The sequence below is a fragment of the Corvus hawaiiensis genome, chromosome 4 (genome assembly GCF_020740725.1).
Source record: "Corvus hawaiiensis isolate bCorHaw1 chromosome 4, bCorHaw1.pri.cur, whole genome shotgun sequence".
NCBI lineage: Eukaryota > Metazoa > Chordata > Aves > Passeriformes > Corvidae > Corvus > Corvus hawaiiensis.
In genome coordinates this window covers 11,958,583-11,981,385 of record NC_063216.1, presented here as the reverse complement: position 1 = coordinate 11,981,385, position 22,803 = coordinate 11,958,583, and the positions used below count along the sequence as shown (strand labels likewise).

Below are 22,803 nucleotides of genomic sequence, written 5' to 3'. Positions count from 1 at the left end.
TAGATATAGAGATCAATGGACTTTTCCTACCCTGCACTAAACTCCTCAGATCAAAAAGAGTGAAATTTTATTCTAAATATTAAGTGCTATACAGAAAAATGTAGTATATGACTAGCAAAGAAGCCATCTATATTAAATAAAAAGTGATACTGCAATTGAGAATGCAACTGAGTAATTATTGAAGTGTCAGTAATCATAAAAAAACAGGCAGGCACTTCATTCCACATTGAAATAAGATGGCTTTCACCAGAGTAGACAAAATTTCACAGTGCCATGACACAACTGTGTCACATTCCACATTTATTTACTGTTGCTAAAAATGCTTAGCTCCCCTCCTACTTGCCCCCATTAGTTGTCCCACAGGAAAGACACAGAAAATCAAAACTGATAAATTAAAGCAACACATGCTGTCACATTGCTGGAAACTTGTCAAAGAAAGATGAGAAAATTACATTCTTTTTCTTTCAATCATCCTGGATTTGAGGGTTGCTGGCATCAAAAACCTTTGTTAATTTATCTGCTTTCAGAAGAGAAATGGCAAAGAGTGAGCATCTGAATTCCTTCTGTCCCAAACTGAGTTTGGAAATGTTTCTTACAACTGGGATCCTGCCAAGTCTTACAAAATGTCCATCCTGATTTGGAAGTGGTTTTCATTCCCACTAATACATGTCTAAACCAAGAAATCTTCTTTCAGATTTCCTAATTCTAGTAAGATCTATTTTTTTTTAAATCGGAACTAATTTATTCTAATACAAGGACTGCTGAGTTTATAGCATATTTAATTGTCACTGTAATTTCTTAAAGGCCCGAAGTGGCACTAACTTTCCTGTTTAAGACAGACTTGAGATTTTTTTTTTTAAGCTAGGATAACACTGCAAGTTTGAGGAGGAGATTGCATATCCTTCCTTTTCCTTACATGTTGCAATTATTAAAGGATCAGGGGCATGGATCATTGATAGAATTATGGGATCTATAGAAAAATTGTACAAGCAATAGGCTTAGAAGCAAAAGGCCTGTGTGTGAGAAACTGCCTGCATGAGAAAGCACTGGTGTGAGTAACAAGCCTGGGAATAAAGAGGGAGTTTGAAACGATGCAGCTGTCCTGATAAGGTGCTAACCAGGGAACAGGAGGGGTAAACACCAAATTCTTTTAATCATAACTTGACTATGGAGGCTTGCCAATGTAAGTCCAATTATATAGAAATAGAAATGTGCTGTGGTAAGCTTTAGGCCACTTAGGAGTTAACAAGCTGGTATACTATATAAGTGGTTTTGGATTGCTAATAAACCAGAGTTTGCGCTTATCAACCACATTGGTTTTGGACTGCATTCCTCCCCCTGTCGGGATCCTCGGGCTCTCGTCCTTTTACAATTCCAACACTTACATTCTGCACAATGAATACAGAGCAAGTGAGTGGGATGTCTGCAGCCCGTAAAGGTGATTTGCACTGCAAGAAAGTGCACAGCAGAGCAAGAGCAGAAGGCAAGAGAAGAGACAGTCCCAGCCCTACTGAAAAGCTGAGCAGCAGCAGAATCCAAAGTGTGTTTGTGTCCTTGCAGTTTTGAATTGCAGTCTGTAGCCTTCGCATGTGTGAATGAATATTCTCAGTTTACGCTCGGCATATCTGAGAATAATTTACTTGTAATGCTTGAGCACCAAAAATACAAACTGCTTATTACAAAGTTCATTTTTACTTGATGGCACATGAACCAGTCTTGGAATTTATTTAATCTCCATGAACCCTATGTAAAAACATTCATATGAAAAGAGCCAAGAACTTGGAATATTCAAGTGGCCAATGAGAAGTTTTCCCAGTGTTGCATTTTTAAAAGGTATTCACAAGAAGTGGAGGCCAGGATGCAAAGCTGCAGCAATCCAAACATATTCAGAATGCATAACCATCCATCTCTACCCATTCTGACTACCACCACCATTAAAAAAATGGAACCAGACCTTTCTCCATCAGCAAGATTTGTTGTGATTCACGGAACGGAGGAGGAGGAAAGATTAATCATTGTTTGCCACTGCTTCTTCTACTGAACAGATAAAGGACAGCTTTCCTTGTCACTATAATCATACAATAGGACATGTATTACTTTATCATTAAACTTCTATTACATGGTTATTACCATTTCATTTAGCCATTTGAGCCATCGCCCAGGACTCTCCTGTGGTACCACAAGACAACAGAGAACAAAAACTTTATGCTGCAAAGCACTTCCAGTCAAAAATATAGGTGGGGTAAAAAAGACTCAGCCATGGGAGCTACAGTGAGATAATTTTCCTATAGGGACCAGTTTTCTTTTCTGCTTTACAATTCCCCAGTGCAATTCTTTCACTGTGAGTTCATTGTTCCATCATTTCTGAGCTGCTGTTGATCTCACATGAACTTGTTAGTAATCAGTTCTCTATGCAATTTACCTGTAGATGTTTCCTTATATGGCCACTCTATAGAACACAAATGTTATCAAATTTTGGAAATTTTAGCAATAATCACAGCAGGTTACTTTGGTTTTAAATCTTTTAAAGCATGAATAAGCATGTTGTTTATACCTTTGAGGATACTCTCTAAAACATAAAATACATTAATAATAATAATCCTACCTATATATTTCAAAGTTGTATTTTGCATAAAACAAGCACAAATGACAGTGTACTAATGTTTCAAATACGCTTGAGTGACATCCCTGCCCTTTGTAACCTATTTGACATCTTCAAGCAGGTCTGAACAGTGCAGTTTATAAATGTATTGAATCAAATAAAAATTCCCTCAAAAGCTGATGCCTGACCTCCAGATGTTGGGGGGTTTGCAAACAAAATACGGATTTTGTCATGCAGTTTTATCCTCCATAGCATGGCATTACTCATATCACTGGTTACCAAAACGGTCATAAAGGGCAGTCCTTTTACAGTCTCACTTTGGCACAGAAGAGATTGTGAGGACATGTGGAGACATAATAACCAGAGAATGAAAATGACCACCCTGTGGCTAAGTTTGGCTCCTTGGAGAAAAGGCCCTGTGAGTGAAGCATCAGGATCGCCCCAGAAACACTTAGAAACTGTTCTGACAAGAGAGTGGTTATTAAATTAAGCAATGTAATTTCTCAGGGCATAGGTAGTACACACACAAAAAAGCTTTATTTAGTGCAAGTCAAGCCTTGCATTTATAAACCAGAGAGTTTTGAGGCTGTGCATAGAAAAAAAAATGTCCTCTATTTGCTGGTGTTGGGGTTTTAGTTTAGTTTTAGTTGTTTCCTGTTAAAGGAATTTTCTCCCATATGCATGTTGCTAGGGGACAAATAGCTGTACTTAAGAAAGACAAAAAGGGGAGTGGGGCAGGCCTGGCTACTCCTTTGTCTACACCTGGGTGTGGGGTCAGTTCGCTCTCAGCGTCGGGAGAGAGAAGCTGCAAAGAAAGGAGCTGCTGCTTTTTTTTTTTTTTCGGCCGTTCTTTCTTTCTGCTGGAAACAACGCCGGGACCCCAAAAGCCGCTTTCCCTGCCCTGCTGGAGGCCAGGCTGTGGCCGCCCTGCCCTGCTGCTGCTTCGAGCTTTCACTGCGTTGTAGGCTGTGCTCTCCCTGCCTGCGTGGACCTCCAGGGGATTCCCCTTTTGGATACATCTCGTCTGCCACCCGGGATTTGTGTTTGTGCCCGCCGCTCCAGCCTGCCGTTCCAGCCTGCTGTTCCCAAGAGCCCGGGATCGGCTGCCCAGGGGTTTGTGAAGCCTTTGTTCCATCCCTTCCCGGGATCCCAGGGCACCAGAGCCGCGGGTTTCCCGAGCTCGCTCCGGAGCGCCCCCTGCAGCCGCGGGGGAACCATCGCACCTGCCCTGCTCACCGGGAGCCGCCAGCGCCCCTGCCGGCTGCGAGCGGAACTGCACCCGAGGGGAAAGGGCCTGACAGCCGAGAAGGCTGGCACTGGGTTTGTGTTTGCTGTTACTGCCATAGTTGTTGTTGTTTTGTTTGACTGGTTATATACATATATACATCTATATATATATATATATAGTAATGAACTGTTATTCCTATTTCCCACATCTTTGCCTAAAGGCCCTTGATTTCAAAATATAATAACTCAGAGGGAAAAGGGGTTATATGTGCCACTTCAAGGGGGGCTTCTGCCTTCCTTAGCAGACACCTGTCTTTCAAAACCGAGACAGCTGGTTACTATGAAGATCAAGTTAGAAATGTGCTGTTAAGCGTGTTTGGCCTGACTAAATTATCACGTGGGTTCGGGATGATACCACACCCTTCTTTCTGAAATTAAGAGTGTGTCTCTGGTCTGGTCCAGAAGATGCTCTGAGGTTTAGTCTTAATGAGCTGATGATTCTTTCAAGTACTCCAAACTCATTTTAGGAAACCAATTCTTCTCTGTGAAGGTTACAAAAACCGAAATCAGGAATTTTAAAATTCAGTATTAAAAACGTTTTTCACTCTAAAGTGGAACTGGAATGAAAGTGGTGAAATGGCTACATTTTATTCCCTTCTTGAAAAAAACAACCTGATAATTACAGATATTAAGAAACTTCAGCTTATTGTGTTTATTGTAATACTGTCTGAGGCGTGAGCTATAATAGTTCTTGTTTCTAAAATACAAGTAGATGTAGATGAATCTCTGCAAACAGCAAATTCTTTAGTCTCTGTAAAAGTACTGAGAGACTTACTACCTGGATCCAGTGAGAGCCATCTTGCTCACAAAGAGCTATCTAACTATGCAGTCAGATGGATGTAAATGTCTGATAAATGTAAACTGGATCCAAGAAGGGAAATTTTGGCTCATTTGTACAGGTGACAGTGCCTCCACACTGGGAGGAGCTGCTGCAAATAGAGGTGTCTGGAACTGAGGCACAAAATTTAAACGTCAAGGAGGAAGACCATGACCCCATGAAATCTGTCAAAGGGACTGGAATCAGTAAGGTGAAAAAGGTCAGGTGAACTTTAGGGACTAAGAGCTTCCTTAGCCTGGACACACCGCTGCAGGTGCCTAGTCTGAATAGCAGCACAGCTCCTGCAGCAGAGCTGCTCAAGAAATAAGAATCTGAGCAGTGCAGAATGGACTTAAAGGATGCCACAGGATCACTGATATTTCAAGAAATCCTACTCTGTTGATGAAACAGGATTTTGCAGAAGCTTCTGTGATCCTACTCAAAATTGATTTCAAGTACATAGATGTGAAAATGTAGCAATGGAAGACAGAGTGGAACTACTGCACTTTGGGTGAAAACCAAACTCTGTTAACTCTGCAAGGCTGAAAACTCTGCCAAAATCAAATGAAACAGGGCAGTGACAGTGAATTTTTGTCACTTCCAGAAGACAAAGCTTTTATTGTGCTTATGGCCATGTCTGGAGTGCAAAGAACACTAGCAGTCACCCTCCCAGGGCTGTCAGCAACCCACAGGGCCAGCACTTGCTGGAGACGGCACAACTGAGATATTCCAGATTTATAGAGAGATTTAAAATCACAGCAGACAGCAGGTACAACAGATACCTGCACACCTACAATCAAGTGTAAAAAAATGTATGTCTATCACCTACTACTTGCCTTGGCATGGCAGGTACTTGCTTTCAAGCATCAGTTGGCTGAGAATGTCAAAAAACACTCTACCTGATAAGGCATCTCTCTTTAGAAATCTGGTTTGTGGAAATCTCTTTATGATAGGGAATATGACATCTCTGAGCAAACCTGGGCTTGGCTGGAAAATAACAATGTTGACAGAGCCCTGGATCTTCCTTCCTGAGGACACAGGGGGATTGAGAGCTGGGGAAAAATTATATAGTTCAGCTAAGAAGTGTTTTGACGGGACTATGTATCAGTGGCCAGCACTACACCACCACTGACTTCTGAAGATGCATAAAGTAGGACAAGAAGTCTCATCATGTAGGAGTCCATCCCTTATGAGCTGTGCTGTTACTGCACTGAATAGATGAAATTTTAGCCAAAAGTGGACAAGGTTTGGAGAAAACTCAAGGATGATTACTGCTTTCAGAATGACAAACATTTCATCAAGGAGAAATTATGCAGTGATGAAGATGAGCCAACCCTAGGGTTTTTTTAACCATAACCATCATAACTTGCTTTTTTTACCTCTACGGCACATTGGTGTTGGTGCTTCAGAAAACTGTGCATATCTGAGCTGACTCAGCAATTGTTGAGGGAGAATAGTATGAAACTGGTGCAGCAGTGATGAGACAAAACACCCAGAAAAAACAAAAGCAAGACATAGAGGGTTTGTGTCAGATCAATGCAAGAATAATTAGTTATTGGCCACTAACACAACATAATGATGGCCTTCTGTGCCTTTAAAATATTTAAATGGGCCCAAGAAAGTACCAGAATGCAAAGCCTTCCTCATATGCACAGGCAAAAGTTTAATTTAATTAGCATTTTAGTGGCTTTATTCTCACTCAATTTCTAAGTATTAACAGCTGTAACAGATAATAATGTTAGTGCCACAGTCACCCTCATTATAGCTCTCTTGACTTATGCGATTAGTGAGGAAGAGGTATTTGCCTATTAAGATAAGCTAAGTATATGGAAGGATGATTGTTTCATAACAATTTAGAGCACAAAAAAAATCTGGCTTTCATCTGCAGATGGGGCATGCACTGATATATGCCACAAGCTCTAATTATCCACTTACGATTATCACAGGAATGCCACTCACTTGCATTCAACATTCTTAGTAGTGAACTATTTACATTCCCTGTATTCAACCATAATATTTGGTACAAGCTACACCTGCAAAGTTTTCATAATCACCACCACTCTGGAAACAGCACATCCAAAGACCTTTACGGGTTTGAGTGGAAATCCTGAATTTGGACCGTGAGGTGTTCAAAAAGGTCTGTTAGGAACTCTTCACCTACTACAGCACTCTTCACCTTTAATAGCAGAACTGGCCCCACTGCAGCACTCGGCATTGGCTACTGCAGGTATTTTGAAGTTAAATCAGCAATTTTTAGGGGCAAGGAGCCAGCTGTTTTGCACACAAGCATCCCTACAGATGCTCCACTACTTGTACACTCTAAGGTGCAGTGGATATCTCTCTTATTCTCCCATACCCATCATTAATCAGGTACATTTAAGGTATGAAAAAATATGAAATATACAACAAAAATACGAAAAATACAACAAAAAATAGTGGTGAGTTTTTTAATGTTCTTATTTACCGTGAGATAAACTAAAATACAAAGGAGCATAGCCTAGCAATTGAGGGCAAATATCAGTGTTGTCTGTCCTCAGTTAAATATGTACTGTTTTGCACTGACCTAATGGAAGTCAGGCTTTCTCTTGAAAATCAGCAATAGAGTTGAGAAGCAATGTTTTTCTTGCCTGCCTCCTTTTGTCTTGACAATTGAGAAGCCTACTCAGCACAAGTTTTAAAAAATGTTTGTAATTTATCATTTAGGGTTTAAATAAACTCAAACTCAGGCCAAACCTTGGTGGAAATAGTTAAAATGAACCCATACGAAGACACACATTGTTTGAATACTGAAAGCAAAAACTAGAATACATTGATTTTTATTGGACATTGTACTTAATTCAAACGCTATTATATGGGTTTACAATGCATATTTCAAGACACTGCTCAGATTTGCTGTTTCCTAACCAATCCTAAGAGAAAAAAATTGTGGTGTTTTTTTTTTTTTTAGTAAGACAGTATCAGACAATATTTTTATCAGACAGTAATCCAACAATAATTATTTTCCATCCTCTCATGGCAGCACCCAATTGCCACTCCAGTTCTCAGGATATAAACATATCCTGTGTAGTTGTAATCTTCGCTGTATCAGGCACTGAGTGTTAAATAGTTTCATACTATTGTTCTTGTTCAGAAAAATCCATCCTCTTTTGACACAGAACTCACCTTTACTTTTTAGATAGGATAAAATTTCCTTCATTACTGGGGAATTAGTTCGTCTTTGTTTTTGTCCTCGATACTGTCAGGGAGGGGGGAAAAAAAAGTAACATCCTTATAATGACATTTATAGACAAAGACTCAAAAGTAAGACAGAACAGTCTGAGCAAAAACCTGAGAGAAATCTGAGAGCACAGATACATTAAACTTCACAAATGAAGGCACCTGTACCTTTAGAACTCTAACAGGCACTGAATGAAAAATAGAAACAAATAACTTGGGTTTCTATTCAAAGAGCTATTCCTAAACACTTATTTCTTGCTAGGAAAGCTGTATAACTGCCCCAGTGCCCAGAAATAAATAAGTGCTATTTGCTGGGCTGAAAGGGAAGCAAAGACAGAACATCAGAATTATGTTCCAAGCTAACCTTCTCCCTACTTGAGACTAGTTTTCCTTTAGTTTAGTTCCCCTCCACTGGCATGTCCCAGCTGAGCTGTGTTTAACCACAACAGGCTGATGGTGGCAACTCCGATTGGTTTGTTTGGACACTGTTGGTGGAACAGGGTTTCCAGGCAGATTAAAAGCAGGCAAGGAAGGAGTTCACAGCAAATGCTTCACATTAAGTCTTGATCAAGGGATGCTGCAAGTTTAGGAGACTTTTATCATGCAGATTTTTCTTTGTCATTTGTTTCTTTTTAAGCCACAATGTGTGTATAATTAAAAGGATATTGTAGTATTTATTTTGAAGGCAAAGCAATGCAGTGAGATTATTAATGCTGTGAATTACTTCCATGAAATTAGATTTCTTTTTCTTTCATGAGTGAACAGTTGAGGCAAAAAAATCAAACATTTTTTTGATCTAGACAAAACAGAAAATTCTGTAATTATCTTCCTTATTTTAAAAAAAAAAAAAAATTTCGGCAGTTTGGCAAAAGAGATGGTCAGTATCTGCTGAGCATTCTGCTACTCTTTATAGTAATCCACAACAAAATAACAGACCAGCCTCAGATTTTAAAGTAGACTTAGTACTACCAGCTGAAGTTGCACCTGCAGAAGAGAATGATTCTTAAGGCCTTTTTCTTTTCCAAGTATTATGATTTCTTCTCTTTCTGTCTAGGCTTACTAATTACTTTATCAGTATAAACTAACTGATAATGACTGTAATTGTATTTGATACAACTTCTGTAACATCATTGCATGGAAAGAGCAGTCTAGTATTACATTTTGTGTTTACACTACACATAAAAACTAGTTCAAAAGGAATGTTACAGCAATATAAGTCAGCATGGAAGGATGGGGAAATTGTCAAATCTCTCTCCCCCATATTTGTTTTCCCTATGCTTGTCAATGGAGTTAGAAGATGGTAAGTAGATTGGTTAACTTTGGGTCCCCATGCTCAGGAAGTTGGTCACTCTCAGCTTCGCATACAGAGGCAGTGGGGGGATCCTCCAACAGGAGACTCAGAGCAGGATCATGATTTAGATACTGAATCACCCTGTGGTTTTGCCTCTCTTACTCATAAACTGACATGGGAATTAACTTCATGCTATTTGGTTATTCAGCCATCAAACATTTTGACTCCATTCATCACTCCAGGGACACAATGCTGTCTGTCCTTGACCAGTACAGTCTCTCCCAGTTACAGTTGCATTGCCCACCCAGTCCTAGTCTACTTCTTTCCTGTTTTCACCATCCAACCTCTTCCCAGGCACTAAAGTCTGTGTCTCTATTATGTTATCCAGATTCTCCCATACTACAGTTTGTACATCACTTCCCCATGCACTATAGAAAACACTGCAAGTTGCTATGTCATTGTAATAAACACGTTGATATACCTCCCAGAGCTCTCTCTACTATTTTAAATACTAGACCAATCTGCTGTTTTAAAGGAAGCTGCAGAACTAATGAAGTTGTTCTTTGTTGCTATGAATTTCTATCCTTTGTCCTACCTCTTTCCACATCTTGGTAATCCAAGATTATTTCCTTATATCATCTACAACCTCACTTCACTTACAGAGTATTCTCATATCTTCCCCTCACCACTTTCCTCATAAGGTAAGGAGTAGCTCATAACTAATCACCATCTAAATGCTAACTGATGCACCAACATACCAAACGCAAGAGAAAACTGAATTCCTGCTACAGTTTCTATCCTTTCAAGAAATGATTTTCAGAAGTTTGCAGTATTTCAGAGAGCTCTACTCCTCTGTCAAATTTGGATGACATAAGCCCAAAGCTCTTCTGTAAGCCTTACTAAAAATCACTCCACTGACTGTTCTTTTTCAATAAAATACCCATACCAGAATCTAAAGTGTATAAAATTCAATGATGATCTATGTATGGGTTAATACCACTTTGTGGACACCGCTGTATGTAACATGAACTATTTAGGAAAGGGGAATTTTCCTTGCTGTAAAAAAACACAGAAATTTTGCTTTAAAAATACAGCCAAATTTAACAAACCATGTTCACAATGCGACAATCTCAGACATTTGACCAAATAAATTCTACAATGTATGTAGCACACTCACAGGGAAGAGAAGACTAACAGCAAGGAATGAATTTAATTCAGATAATCCTAAAGTATGGTCTTTTATACATTAGAAATTCTCATTATTTGCTGCTGCTTGCAAGTATAATCTTTAGATGAAACTATCCAACTTCTTGTTCTTACACATTGGCAAGGCACCATGAATTTCAATACAAAACAGTACTGGATCTGTTGGAGCAATGATTCTCTGCAGCATCGTAATGACATGATAATGGCCAGAAGAAATATCTATGACCTGACTTGCAAGACCAAGTCCCACCTAAATGTTCCCCATTATCACAGACCTCTGAGAGCTAACCCAGAGGCTATGAGTGCTCCACAAAAAAAACCTCACTAATGAGAGAAGCTCCTGCCACCAGGACCAAGTTCATGACATAGTCCTCAGAGCAGCAACATAAAACAAAACACACAGTGACTGTGCAGCCCCATTAATAAACTAGTCTTGCTAATAAACAAAACCAGGAAGGAAGTTCTAGGGGCACTTTGTACAGCAAGCAAAGTTGAAATCCTCAGTGAAATTGTATCTCCCAGTAAGGGACTGAAGAAAAAAAGGGGGTGGAAGATGAGGTCAGTACTGAGGCCAACGGTCCAGATGCCAGTGAGGAAAAGCCTGCAGCAAATCAAGGCAAGGGGAAAAAAACGCACATTAATTTTAGCTTTTCTAATAGTTCTAACATACTCCTTGTGTGTCAAAGGATTTTACTTCATGTATTTAAATCGGTAGCCTAAACACTTAGGGCAGCTTTTATTAAAATTTGTCAAAAGCCTAACTCATTTAAATGGGAACATCATCAAGACTTTAATGTGCTTGGAAGCTGTTACATCTTTATTATTGACAATTTAAGCTCATGGAACCCATTCTCAGCCTCTCTAAAGTTGCACTGATTGCATTTGCTTTTTTACAGCTGCTCACTCCAGAGGCACCAAATAGCAACCTAGTGGCTTTTTTCAAATGCTCTCTAATTATTGTTGTTACCCATAAATGTGTTTCCTATTTCAGTGTATAAATAGCAAACAGATTATTTACAGCACTTGCTCCTGTTGAGAACTAGTATATCTGTCAGAGAAGTGAAACAAATAACCAGGCTATAATTTGTAATAATAAACCCTACACATTACATTTCCTTTTTCTAGGGAAAAAAGGTACAGTTGCACAGTTTCTGCACTTCTAACATTTTCTACAGGATTCCAGTTTCCTTTGAAGGAAAGGTTCTGTTCTCAGTAAAATGAACAAGGTTCTCAAGAAAAATGGTATTTTAAAATAGAGTAGGATATTCCCCTACAGTCATGCAAAGGATTGCTCTGTGTCTGCAGCACTGGGGTGAGCTGGAATGTGTACTTTCAGAGCATTTCACAGTGTGGGACACAGCTTTCACTTTACTGGACCTAAAGTGAGATAAAATGATCGGGACATTACCTCAGCTAATGTAAATCAGACCAGCTCAAAGGTCAATAAAATGACACCTCTGTCCTCTCTCTTTGGATCCTGCCAAGCAATCCATGTTTCTCCTGCCTGGTCCAGGATGGTGGTATGAGCTGCGATAGATAACGCAAACTATCACTCAGGCAGTGCTACAGGCTAACGCTGTCCCTGACTCATTTCCACAACCTCTGGAGTGTCCTCAGTCAGAGGAGATGCAGTGTTATTTCTGTGACGTCTTTCTGGACTGGCTTAGCAGAAAAGCGCTGGCTGGGCGTGTGTGCTGGCTCCTCCACAAAGGAGGCACTTCAGGGACCCAGTGTTCTTGAAACATATATTTAGAAGAAACTTCATTTTCTCCCTGCTGAGGCACATTTTAGGTAGAGGCTAGCTGTATTGAAATAAGTTAGAGTAAGAAGGAATTCGGGCCCAGCTAGAGTTAATTAAAATAGTTAAGAGAGTTGGACCTGAAATGGGTTTTAAGATGTTAGTAACTGATTACCAAATAACTGATGATCTGTATGTTTGTTTAGCTATGCTTAAAACGAAGAATAGAAACATTGATAAGTTGGTGTAGGGAACAAGGACAATTACCAATTTCCTCCCTTTGTGGGAACCCATTCAAAAGTCACGCAAGAGGAAACTTAGAGGTCACTAAATTAGGATTGTTAAAGTTCAAAAAGGCAAAAAGGTCAAAATGAGGAAGATGAGTTACTTCATCTTTATTGGGACCACTGACCCAATTCAAGACCACCGACTCAATTCAGGGGACACACTGTGCATTCTTAATGACATTTAAGCTCATTTCTATACGAAGTGGAGAATGGGAGGTATTAATGTTATGAATATGCATTTGTATTTTGGATATTCATAATATTCGGAAATAAAAAGTGTCGTGTTCGCTTGTATCGGGGCCCTGCGTCTTAGGGAGCTATCCCACGCAGTGCCTGGTGCCAAATAAAACATACGCTTTCTAATTCTAAACTGTTAGAGAGTTTTTGTCCGTCTCAGTTGGATATCGATATTAGATCGATATTCATATTTTGGTAAATCAGTCTGGGCTCACGTTACTCTGGAGGCAAAGGAAAAGAGAGGAGCTTCTGGTCTGGCTTCCAACAAGTTTACTGTCAGAGATAACCAGGCTAATAATAATAATGGTGCCGAGAGGCTTTTCCCTCAGTTTTATAGGGGGTTTGAAAACCATGTGGGGAGGGAAGGCAACCAATGAGATACAAGCCAGGGGGAAGATACAATTCAACAAGAACCACTGCGGGAAACCAGGAGGCGGGAGTTACAACAAAGAACCAGTGAACAACCGAGTAACAGAGAATTTTCCCAAACAGAGGGAGGCGGTTTGGACCTGGGTGCCACCCAGAGGGACGTGGCTTAGGTCTCTGTGCTGTCCATCAACCCACCCTCATTGTCACTGTCCTGGGGGAGGAAATTCTACCCAAGGGAGTGCCCTGAATTGATTGACATTCCCCTGTCCCAGCCCAGCAGTGGGCTGGGTCACAGCAACAACAGGCAATTTGAAAGGAGATATTTTCTTACTCTCTCTGCTTAAGTGATGAGCAGGACAGAGCATTTCTACAGTGCTCAGTACAGCTTCTGAAAATGATTCACAGATCTCAGTCATATCGCAGCAATGTCAGATTCCAGAGAGATCTATTCTGGTAAACATAGTGCCAGGGAGAAGAACTTCTCACTGTAGGATACACGATCAGTTACTGCAACCCGTTACACACCCAGTGACTCGTTTCTAGACGGCAGACAATTTCCCACGTAAGGCCTTCACACATTGTACTGAAATGTCATTAAGTATTCTTCGCTGATAATCTTTCTCTCTCTTTGCTTTTCCTCTCCCTTTCATTTTCTCCCTGCTGAGGCACATGGAGATTTGGTTTAGAACGCATTTCTCCTCCCTCGTCACGCATACACAGCACAGACAAGCAGAAAGACCAAAAGGAACGCACTCTGAAATGACTATGATAATTTAACAAGCAAAAGTTGTACAGTTGTAGAAATTCTGACCATTTTCTCTGTCCCCTTTCCCCATCTATGGCATTAGATAGAAAAAAGAAAACATTTCCTGTCTTCTCACAAAAGATATTTAATTTTAGATTTTAAAACCAATCAGATAGAACAATTGTCAATAGCTAGTCAAGGTCAACTCTGTGTGCTGTGTTGGAGCTCAAGCTGTGACCTTCCTTGATGATAGAGGCAATCAGGTGCAGCAACAGGGGTTTATCAGAGCTTGCTGAACATACAGCACAGGACAGTGGTGCTGCTTGGCCCATAGAGTCAATTATTAATTTCTTTGTTGGAATTTAGGACTGTTAATTAATGCATTTTAAGTGCACTTACCTGATCAACAAAAGCAGAGGGTCCCCTATACTTTTCCTTGCCTTTTTAAACATAAAATCTTTACTAATGTCTTTTAGAAGAAAAATCCTATTTTTCACCCTGACATGCAGAGCAAACTAAAGTAGATACATTCTGAATAGCTAATTCCTCCTGCTCTACAAAGTTTGTGTGAAGTCAACACTGTTGAAAGAACAGGTAACTAGCCTTGCTGTAGCAACACAATGCATGAACATTGAAACGTCTGGGTTTATGAAAGCAGTAGCTACTGGTGAGTAACAGAAAGTCATTTCTGTAGTACTGTAGTACTCTGCTCTGGAAGTCTCTGATCACTACAAGCTGGAACTTACAGCCAAGGAGGAATCCCTCTGTGCCTGCCCTGTTTCAATGTTGCTCCCTGCTATTTCCCTCTGCTGAATACTTGAGGTGAGGCTTGATTAACCTTTCAGCTACCTCACTGTGGTTGCTGCTCTCCTCACTATCTGCACATAAGAAGCTTGAATTAGCCAGTTAGAGCAGGACACAATAAACAGCAAATGCGCAAAGCCATCCCACCCACTCTGTGCGACACATTCATCAGCGCATATCAAAGCTGAGCATGAATTCCCGTTACACTCTAACCGAAAAATTAAGTGTGGACAAAACCTCTTCAGGAGAATTGTTTTCTCAGATATTCCCATGAAGATGAACATAAATTTCAGTTGTCTTATTTTATATTTATATTTATATTTTCAAAGAAATTCCCCTGTTTTTAACATGCGAGCAAACCTTCAAAGGTAAAATTTGGCAACCAGGCAAGCCACTCAGAAATGCTATAGAAAGACTGTTATTCAGCAAATTGGGAAAATCTGGTCTATACCTGTAGGCACAAAGAATTAAAATAGGGTAACAGATAACCTGTTTTGGTTCCCCACACTTTATTTTGAGGACGTCCTATAAGGCAACTTTGGATGATTTAAATGCCTCTACTAAGCTCACTTATATTGTTGGAATTAGTGTAGCTTCAGTAGAAACTTCAGGACAACTTGTTACCACATTCAAGTTCAAGCTGCTGTGACCAAATTATTGAGTCCTCACAGGAGCTCACAATGAGGAAGGTTTTCCACTTCACGTCTGTGCCTAATATAAAGTACATATTTAAGTCCTAGACAAGCAAATGTAAGTAAAGCTGGATAGACACATAATATGAAATCAACTTGTGTGTTTGTTTGTTTTGTCCTCTCCACAAAGAGCTTAGGGTGACACTGAGCATTTAAAGAGAGCAAATGCAGCCATTTTAAATTTAGATTTTGCATCCTGGGTGGATGCAGGTAACATAGGAAAGAAAAGTTTTGAATTGACCTGATAATAAGCCCTTCTGTTTACTCATAAATTAAACCAAACTCTGTATAGATTACACTTCCAAGAATTATACTCCCACTTTTCACAGACCCTCCTTGATTTTTAAATGCCCAGTTGCCTTACATCATTTTGAAAATCCAACTCTACAAGGTTAAAAATGTCACTGTGAGTTAAAAGATTCCTCTGAGGCAAGGTACTGATCTTGGAAACACATTGATTTATCACTGTCTAAATGGAAACGTCCTTCAGCTTCATTTTGCTGTCCTAACAAAACAGGTGTTATGGGTTAGCAAGCATAGTCCCAGAAGTGATTTTCTTGCAAAGAGGTGCTTACAGCTTCCTCTATGATCCGACAGAACCTATCAACTGGCTAGTTTGAATATTGACAAATTTTTAAGCCACTTAAAAAGCTTGACACGCCTCTGTGGTCCACATTTAAGAATGGACAAACCCTGGGAAGTGCTCTCTCTTGCTTCTGGCCGGGGGACAGGTAACTGGGCAGGGCCAGGACCTGCTCGGGCCGGGGCACAGCCATCCTGGAGCCGTGCGGCCCTGTTCCACCCGCGACCCCCCCCGCACGGCCCTGCTACGTGCAGATGGCGCAGCCCAGCTTCCCCCTCTCCAGTGTGGCCAAAGATTCAGCTGAAGCTGCCCCACTGTCTGGCACAGATCATGTGACCAACAGCAACAAGCAAAATTCCAGCTGCAAGGCCGGGGTGAGATTAACCCTTTTAGTGCTGTGAAAAGCTGAAAACCTGACGGAGGAGAAAGAAGAGACGCTTAAAGCTGAAATTCTGTTGTAAAGCTATGGTGGTGATAGACTATGATATATCAGAGTACCTGTTGTAATTTCATGAAGCGTGGGGGGTTGGAGCGTTCAACTTGTACTTGTGAGCAAAACCACCTGTGCTGAAATAAGCATGCTGAAGCAGCTGTAATTTGATGAGAAGTTTGAACAGGAGAGATGGAAGTGATGAAGACTCTTGCTCCAATCGGAAGGAGAAGACCTATGTTCCTAGAGATGCTCCCAGAGATAGTCTTAGAGATGAAGATGATGGGGACCCTTTTGCCCTCAGGGAAGGGGGAGGGCCTCTATTCTTAGAGATGAAGATGCTCCCAGAGATGGGTGAAGAGAACCTTTGGTTTTGAACAGCTCAACTTTAAAATGGTACCCCACCCAGTAGCTCAAGATTGGACCCTTGAAAGCAGTTGTGGGAAAAGCTGCAAGTTGGGGGAAGGGACTCTCACATGTGAGCAGAGAACCAACCCAGCTGGCAGTCTCGTGATACTGAAGCCATGAGAGAATCTCTTGTGCAGATGTCTCCATAGCATGAGCAAGAGAGACTCCTCTCCCTAAGTGAACTGAAGAAGGTTATTATGGAAGTGGCAAACAGACTGAACATCTCAAGGGTTGTCTTTTTACAGTGGGAGAAGGGGGAAAGGTGGGGGGAGGAGAAGAGTTCTGAAGGTGTGGTATGATTTTATTTTTTTTTTCCTTTCCTTCTTTTAGGTCTGTTAATAAACTTCTTTATATTCTTTTAAGTTTTGTACCTGCTTTGCTTTTCTCCTAATTCTTATCTCACAGAAGGTAGATAGTAATGAGTATTTTGGACCAAACCACTACAACAGGATTTTTCCCTCCCATGTGTAGGACAAAAGTGAGATATTTTGAACCAATGTTTAGGCACTTTCTGCTCTTCTAGTTTTTAATTACAGGTCTTGAAGGCAAATGCATTAACCAATATAAACTGATAAAAAAGTTACAAGAGGGAGTATTGCCAGAGAGAGCATTGCCTGCTGCTTCTAGGGAGGCATGTTGTAAAGGGGATAGTTTTACCACCTTCCATAGCCAGACATCACTGTGATCCCATTATCAAACATCTCAGCAAAATTAGGCCACCGAGGAAGGCTTTGGATGAAGCTTTCACTGACAGATTAAAAATCATCCCAGAAGTACTGAATATGGTATCTCAGGCCTATGTGCCTTATAATTTCTATTCTTAAACTAAAGAAAGACTCCACAGAGAAACAGTCATTTAATGACAGTAGCTTTATTTGGGCACCTTCCCTGATAGTGCAATTTTTACTAACTGTAATGAAATACACAGTCCACATATTCCCATAAGCTAATATAAAAATAAAATCAGCCCTCCTGTAGATCTCTTCAGGGAAAGAGAAGAGCCTCTCAACCAGTAGAAGCTTTCAAACCTGCCCCTTTGCCAGACAGGTGGGAGATCACTGCTGTTTTGCCCTCATAGTCTAAAGAGATCATAAAAGGAAAGGGAATAAACAGAAGCAATTCATTCCTCAAGATGAAAGTTGATACCTATTTTTGCTTCAGATTTTAGAAGCTTCCAACACACATTATTCCCTCTCCTCCACTTTCACCTTTCTTCACAAACAGTCTAAATTAGTTAATTTATTTCTGATTTAGAGTTAAAGGGTATTTGTTTATTTGTAATTTTAAGTAGTGATGCCACACCATCTCTTCTGCAAAAGCGAATAAAATATGGCATAAAACATGGTCCTTCTTAATGGCCTAGTAGCGCCCCCTAAAAGATATTCTCTGAATTAGGGAAGTGATTTAGCCATGTTTCAAGTATTAGGCTGAACTCTAAAGAGTTCATAAACATAAAAGTTATTCTCATAGTAGCTCTTACACAATAGATATTGATTGTACTAATTTCATGCCTTCTAGAAAGGACTAATGCTTAACATTGAACCAGAGAAAAATTCTATTTTGTACCTCATTTTCAACTGAATCATTAGAACCAGAAAAGTAGACTGGGGATAGAAGGAGGTTTGACAGAAGTCCATGTACCAGACAGCCTAAATTGCCTTTGCTGAATGTGAACAATATTCTTTAGCTGTTTTTGAGAAGAATAGAAAGATGACAGAAATTACTGTGAGTAGGAAACTAGAAAGTTTTGTGGCCTTTTTGTTGTTGTTGATGTTTACTAAAATTGAATCTTGCAAGTCCTAATGCCATCCCATTCCTCATGTAAAGAAAGCAATTTTTTATACTACATACAGTGCTGCAATCTATGCAAACAGCTGTCAGGGCATTTCTGGAAGGACATGATTTTATTCATTTCATAAAACATCAGAACAATGCGTGAGCAACAAAAGAGCAATGTATAAAGGCTCGAGCATCTATTGTAGATTTATGCAGCCACCGTAGAGACTGAAGCTCTGTTTTGGCTTGGCTACCCATAATCTAAACATCTCCAAAACACTTTCAGACTGCCAGCATCCACCAGCAACCTATCAGCTCAGAGCTCTGGCACATATAGGCAAACTTTTGTCTACCAGGAAAAGTTGTGTAACCATGATAGCATTGGCTACCCTAAAGTTACTGTAACATGAAAACCAGGCAGGTCACTGGGACTGTGAGATATGTCCTGAATTCATAAAACCTATTGTCTGGCCTTATAGTTTAGTGACTTTCAAAGAAAGAAGAAACTAAACATATAACCAGAAAACTATTTGCAGCCAGTCTGTCTGGTGAATATGCACATTACAGAAAGCTGCTGGGTATAGAAATCTCATATTTTACAAATCTTATGGCTTACTATTGCAGGCTGACTCCAAATTGCTGGGTAGGCAGAGGTGGCTGTGGTGGAGGAATCTTAAACACAGGTGGGATTTTTCCCTTCTGTTTCCTCCAAAGATTTTCATCATGTCTGCAAAAAAATCAAGATTTCTGTGATATTCTGTGCACCACAGATGACAGACTGTATATGTGAACAGCTGCAAGTATTGCTCATGATGCTGATCTCCTGACAATAGTGTAAATGCTGCAGGTCTTACAGACTCTTCATTTCAGCATGAGGAAATCTTCAAGTAGTATTTGTGGTGGAATACTTAAGCAAGACATAGAAGAGACTTTTTGCTTCAGCCAGTGGAGCATAGTAATAAATGTGTCCAAGAAATAGAATCACACTATAATTTAACAGCAAAATTCAAACCTATTTGCTTCTCAAAATACAACTCCCTTTTCTTTGGCAACCATGCAATCCAATTTATAACCTCAGAGCTTTAAGGTATTTTCTGTTATCCCATATGTACACAAAAGGTGTGTAAAAAGCCAGCAGGCATCAGTAACAGTCATAATCAAAGCTTCCAGTTACTTCCATCCAGCAGTGATATAAAATCTGTCAGTACATCAAAGCATTTCCATGTAAAGTACCATGTTAAAAAGACTGTTATTGATACTAATACTGGCACTTGACTATCCCCGCGCTGTGCAGTACTTTTCATCTCCCATCCACTCTCCAATGCTTCTCCCTAACACACAAACACACGCCACATAAACATAATTGATCCACTAACAACAGATACATCCGTAAAGTTTAAAAGCAATCAACTCTTTGCTGACGGGGAATGCTCTTCATGACAGGAAGTCAATCTATTGCAATACGTAAGGAAAGAGGTCAAGATTACAGCTTTGCCCAAGATAATTGCATGATACTCATAAGCAGCAATGACATATAGATTGGTTTTGCTAACACTCACATAGAAGTAGCAATCATATTAAGAAAACGGTCCATGACAGAGATGGAGTTTTTCCAAATCTATAGAAAACTAAACACCTGATGCACTTCAGCATGTCTCTGGTGGCAATGCAGCTTTCAGAATTAATCCAACCAAGCACAAACAGGTAAATCACACTTTTAATCACTGAAGAAATAGATTCTTCTTGGAATACAGTAATCAGGATGCAACTCTACCTGAGAAAAAAGTGAGACAATGTATTTTAAATTTGCCACATACCGGATGACTTCTTGAGGGATATTTAACTGGTCATATTTGAGATTTTCTCCAAAGTCACTTAAATAGTCCAAGTAGGTGATCTTTTTCCCAAACTTGTGGCTAAAAATTTTTTTTTTTAAATCACAAAATAGTATAAAAATTAGCTCGGGAGGAATACTTATAAAGGGTTTAGTTTCTAATTCTACAAAAATATAAGTGCTGGTGCAACTCAAAATTAGACTGTAATTGAAGCAGCAGGAGACATCAGATGTATTTCATTTCATATGATCAAACATATACAGTCCATGCCTGACAGTCTGATTTGAATAAAAATAACTGACTTCCATCTGAATGTTTCGTGATTTGCATAGATATGAAAAACATTGCATTAAAAGGCATTGAAAACTAGGTTTCACACAGCTTTAGAAAGCTCACTAAAAGAACTGTTAACCTTGGAGAGAATGTTACCCAGCCAACAGAACAACGTTTGTATTATGCAGGTATTTCACTCTGCAAAAAGACAAAATAATGGGGCTGTAGAAATAAACTACAGAGTAGTTAAGCAACAGGTGAAATTTTCAAAGCATTGATAGTGTATACTCTTGAAGTGCTGGGCCATCAGCTTTACCCCTTTTGAAAAGGGCTGGATAGCTTCTAAGAAACATCAGAAATAATATTTTTTTTTTCTACAAGTTGTACAAAACAGACTTCTGAATTTGAAGCCCCAAGTATCATTCACTAGGTCTTGAGTTTTAGCCAGAATACACAACTATACGGGCCGAGATATTCAAACAAGGGTCAGGGACGTGTTTATACATATGATCTGAAATGATGTCTTATTTTTCCACAACACGAAATATCCGGACTGTAATGAAGTGGCAAGAAAAACTGTAGGTGCTGATGATGTAAAGTATATTTTGCTGCAACTTATCTGCATAGTACAATTGGGGAAAATCTCCGGCATGGATGAGTTTATCCCTGGATTGTCCAATCCATATGCACATGCTCCCTCTAGCGGTACATGGAACAAACAGTCAGTTCCCTGAATTTTGCTAACAGGAATTTTGGGACACATGAGGAATATCATCTGTGCATGCACAGTTTCAGAGCTCCCCGGAGTGTCTTTTATCCAAAAGAGCCAGAACTTCCAACATCTTCTCTAAGCCACAGGTGAGCACAAAGCTCTATAACTAATCAGCTCTGGTAATAGAGGACATGTCACAGAACCCACAATATGTAAAACAGTCATGGGCAATTAGGAATTAGTGCTGCTCCTTAAAAATGCTGCATCACCACTGCCATCTAAATGTATATTATGTTCATAACAGGTTCTGTTAGGTTAGACATAGAAATATGGCCTTCCTACAGTTATCTTTCACTTTGGAGTAAATACTCTTGACTTAACACATTGCCTTCTTGCTTGTTTCTTTTGGGACTGGAAAGAAGATCAATTAACTTCAGGAACTTGAAAAATTTCAAGTATTTACATTTTCTTAAATACTAGCAAATAAAAGTATGCTAAAATAATTTTAATAATTTTGTCCTTCACTCTAATAACTCTATTTGTCCAGTTGTTAGCAAATACAATCACTATGTAAAAGTACATAGGCCATGTGCTAACAGGTACCAAATGTACTAACAGACATGCCTCTTAATAATGAAATCTATTTTACATCTGCTATTTTTATCAGCAACATTATCTACAAATGAGTCTGGGCTATAATTCAGCAAAGCTAGGAAACAGAAAGTCCAGAGGATTTTTCTCCCTTATTTTTGTGAACTGGATTAATATTGACACTTAAATGAACAGCATAATTTTCTGAGATTAGTCTAAACTGGAAGGAGAAGGTACTTTGAAAAATGTTTAAATTGTACTACTCTAGTAAATTAACAATATTAATAAGTTTTAGTCTTTGATGAAAGTATAATTTAGCCAAATTGTACATGGGCCCTTTCACACTTAGTAAGCCAAACGTTTTTGACAAACCCAAACTACAGTCAACCTGAAAAGCAAAAGGCATTGTCAGCTATTAAACCACTTTAAGAAATAAAGAGGGTTTTTCCCTAGCTTCAGCTGATTCCTGATTTCTGGCTTGTGAACCTTTTCAGAGTTTACTCATACTTTCAATTATTTTGTCAGTCCCAGTGTACACACAGCTTTGCTGTTCTTGGCCACAGATTTATAAAAGACAGCAGAGTCTTACTAAATTACACTCAAAACAAGTATCTAGACACACAGTGGTAAAAGCCAAGTACAAACAGAAACAACCAATTGTGATGAAAACAGGGTGATCACAAGGTCAAGATGAGGATGCATCTAAGATGACAGGCATTGGTTTGAATTATTTATGAATTATGAATTATTTATGCTAGGTATGAATGCTTAAGTTTATCAGGATCACCCATTTTTCAATTGCCAGTGTGCCACACTTTCCCAGAAAAAAAATACTTAGACATAGTAAGATCCAGGGAAAATTATTATTTGCAATGGGTACCTGTAAACTCGTATTTTTTAAGAA

The 22,803-nt window shown here is 39.5% G+C and overlaps 1 protein-coding gene across 1 annotated transcript in view; it reads right to left on the bottom strand.

Moving 5' to 3' along the window:
* ARHGAP8 (Rho GTPase activating protein 8) overlaps window positions 1-22,803 on the bottom strand; it is a 65,691-nt gene that overhangs the window by 14,633 nt on the left and 28,255 nt on the right. The window contains 4 exon segments of the mRNA XM_048300618.1: window positions 7,869-7,910; window positions 7,913-7,941; window positions 19,105-19,215; window positions 20,306-20,404. Coding sequence (XP_048156575.1) covers window positions 7,869-7,910; window positions 7,913-7,941; window positions 19,105-19,215; window positions 20,306-20,404 — 281 coding nt within the window.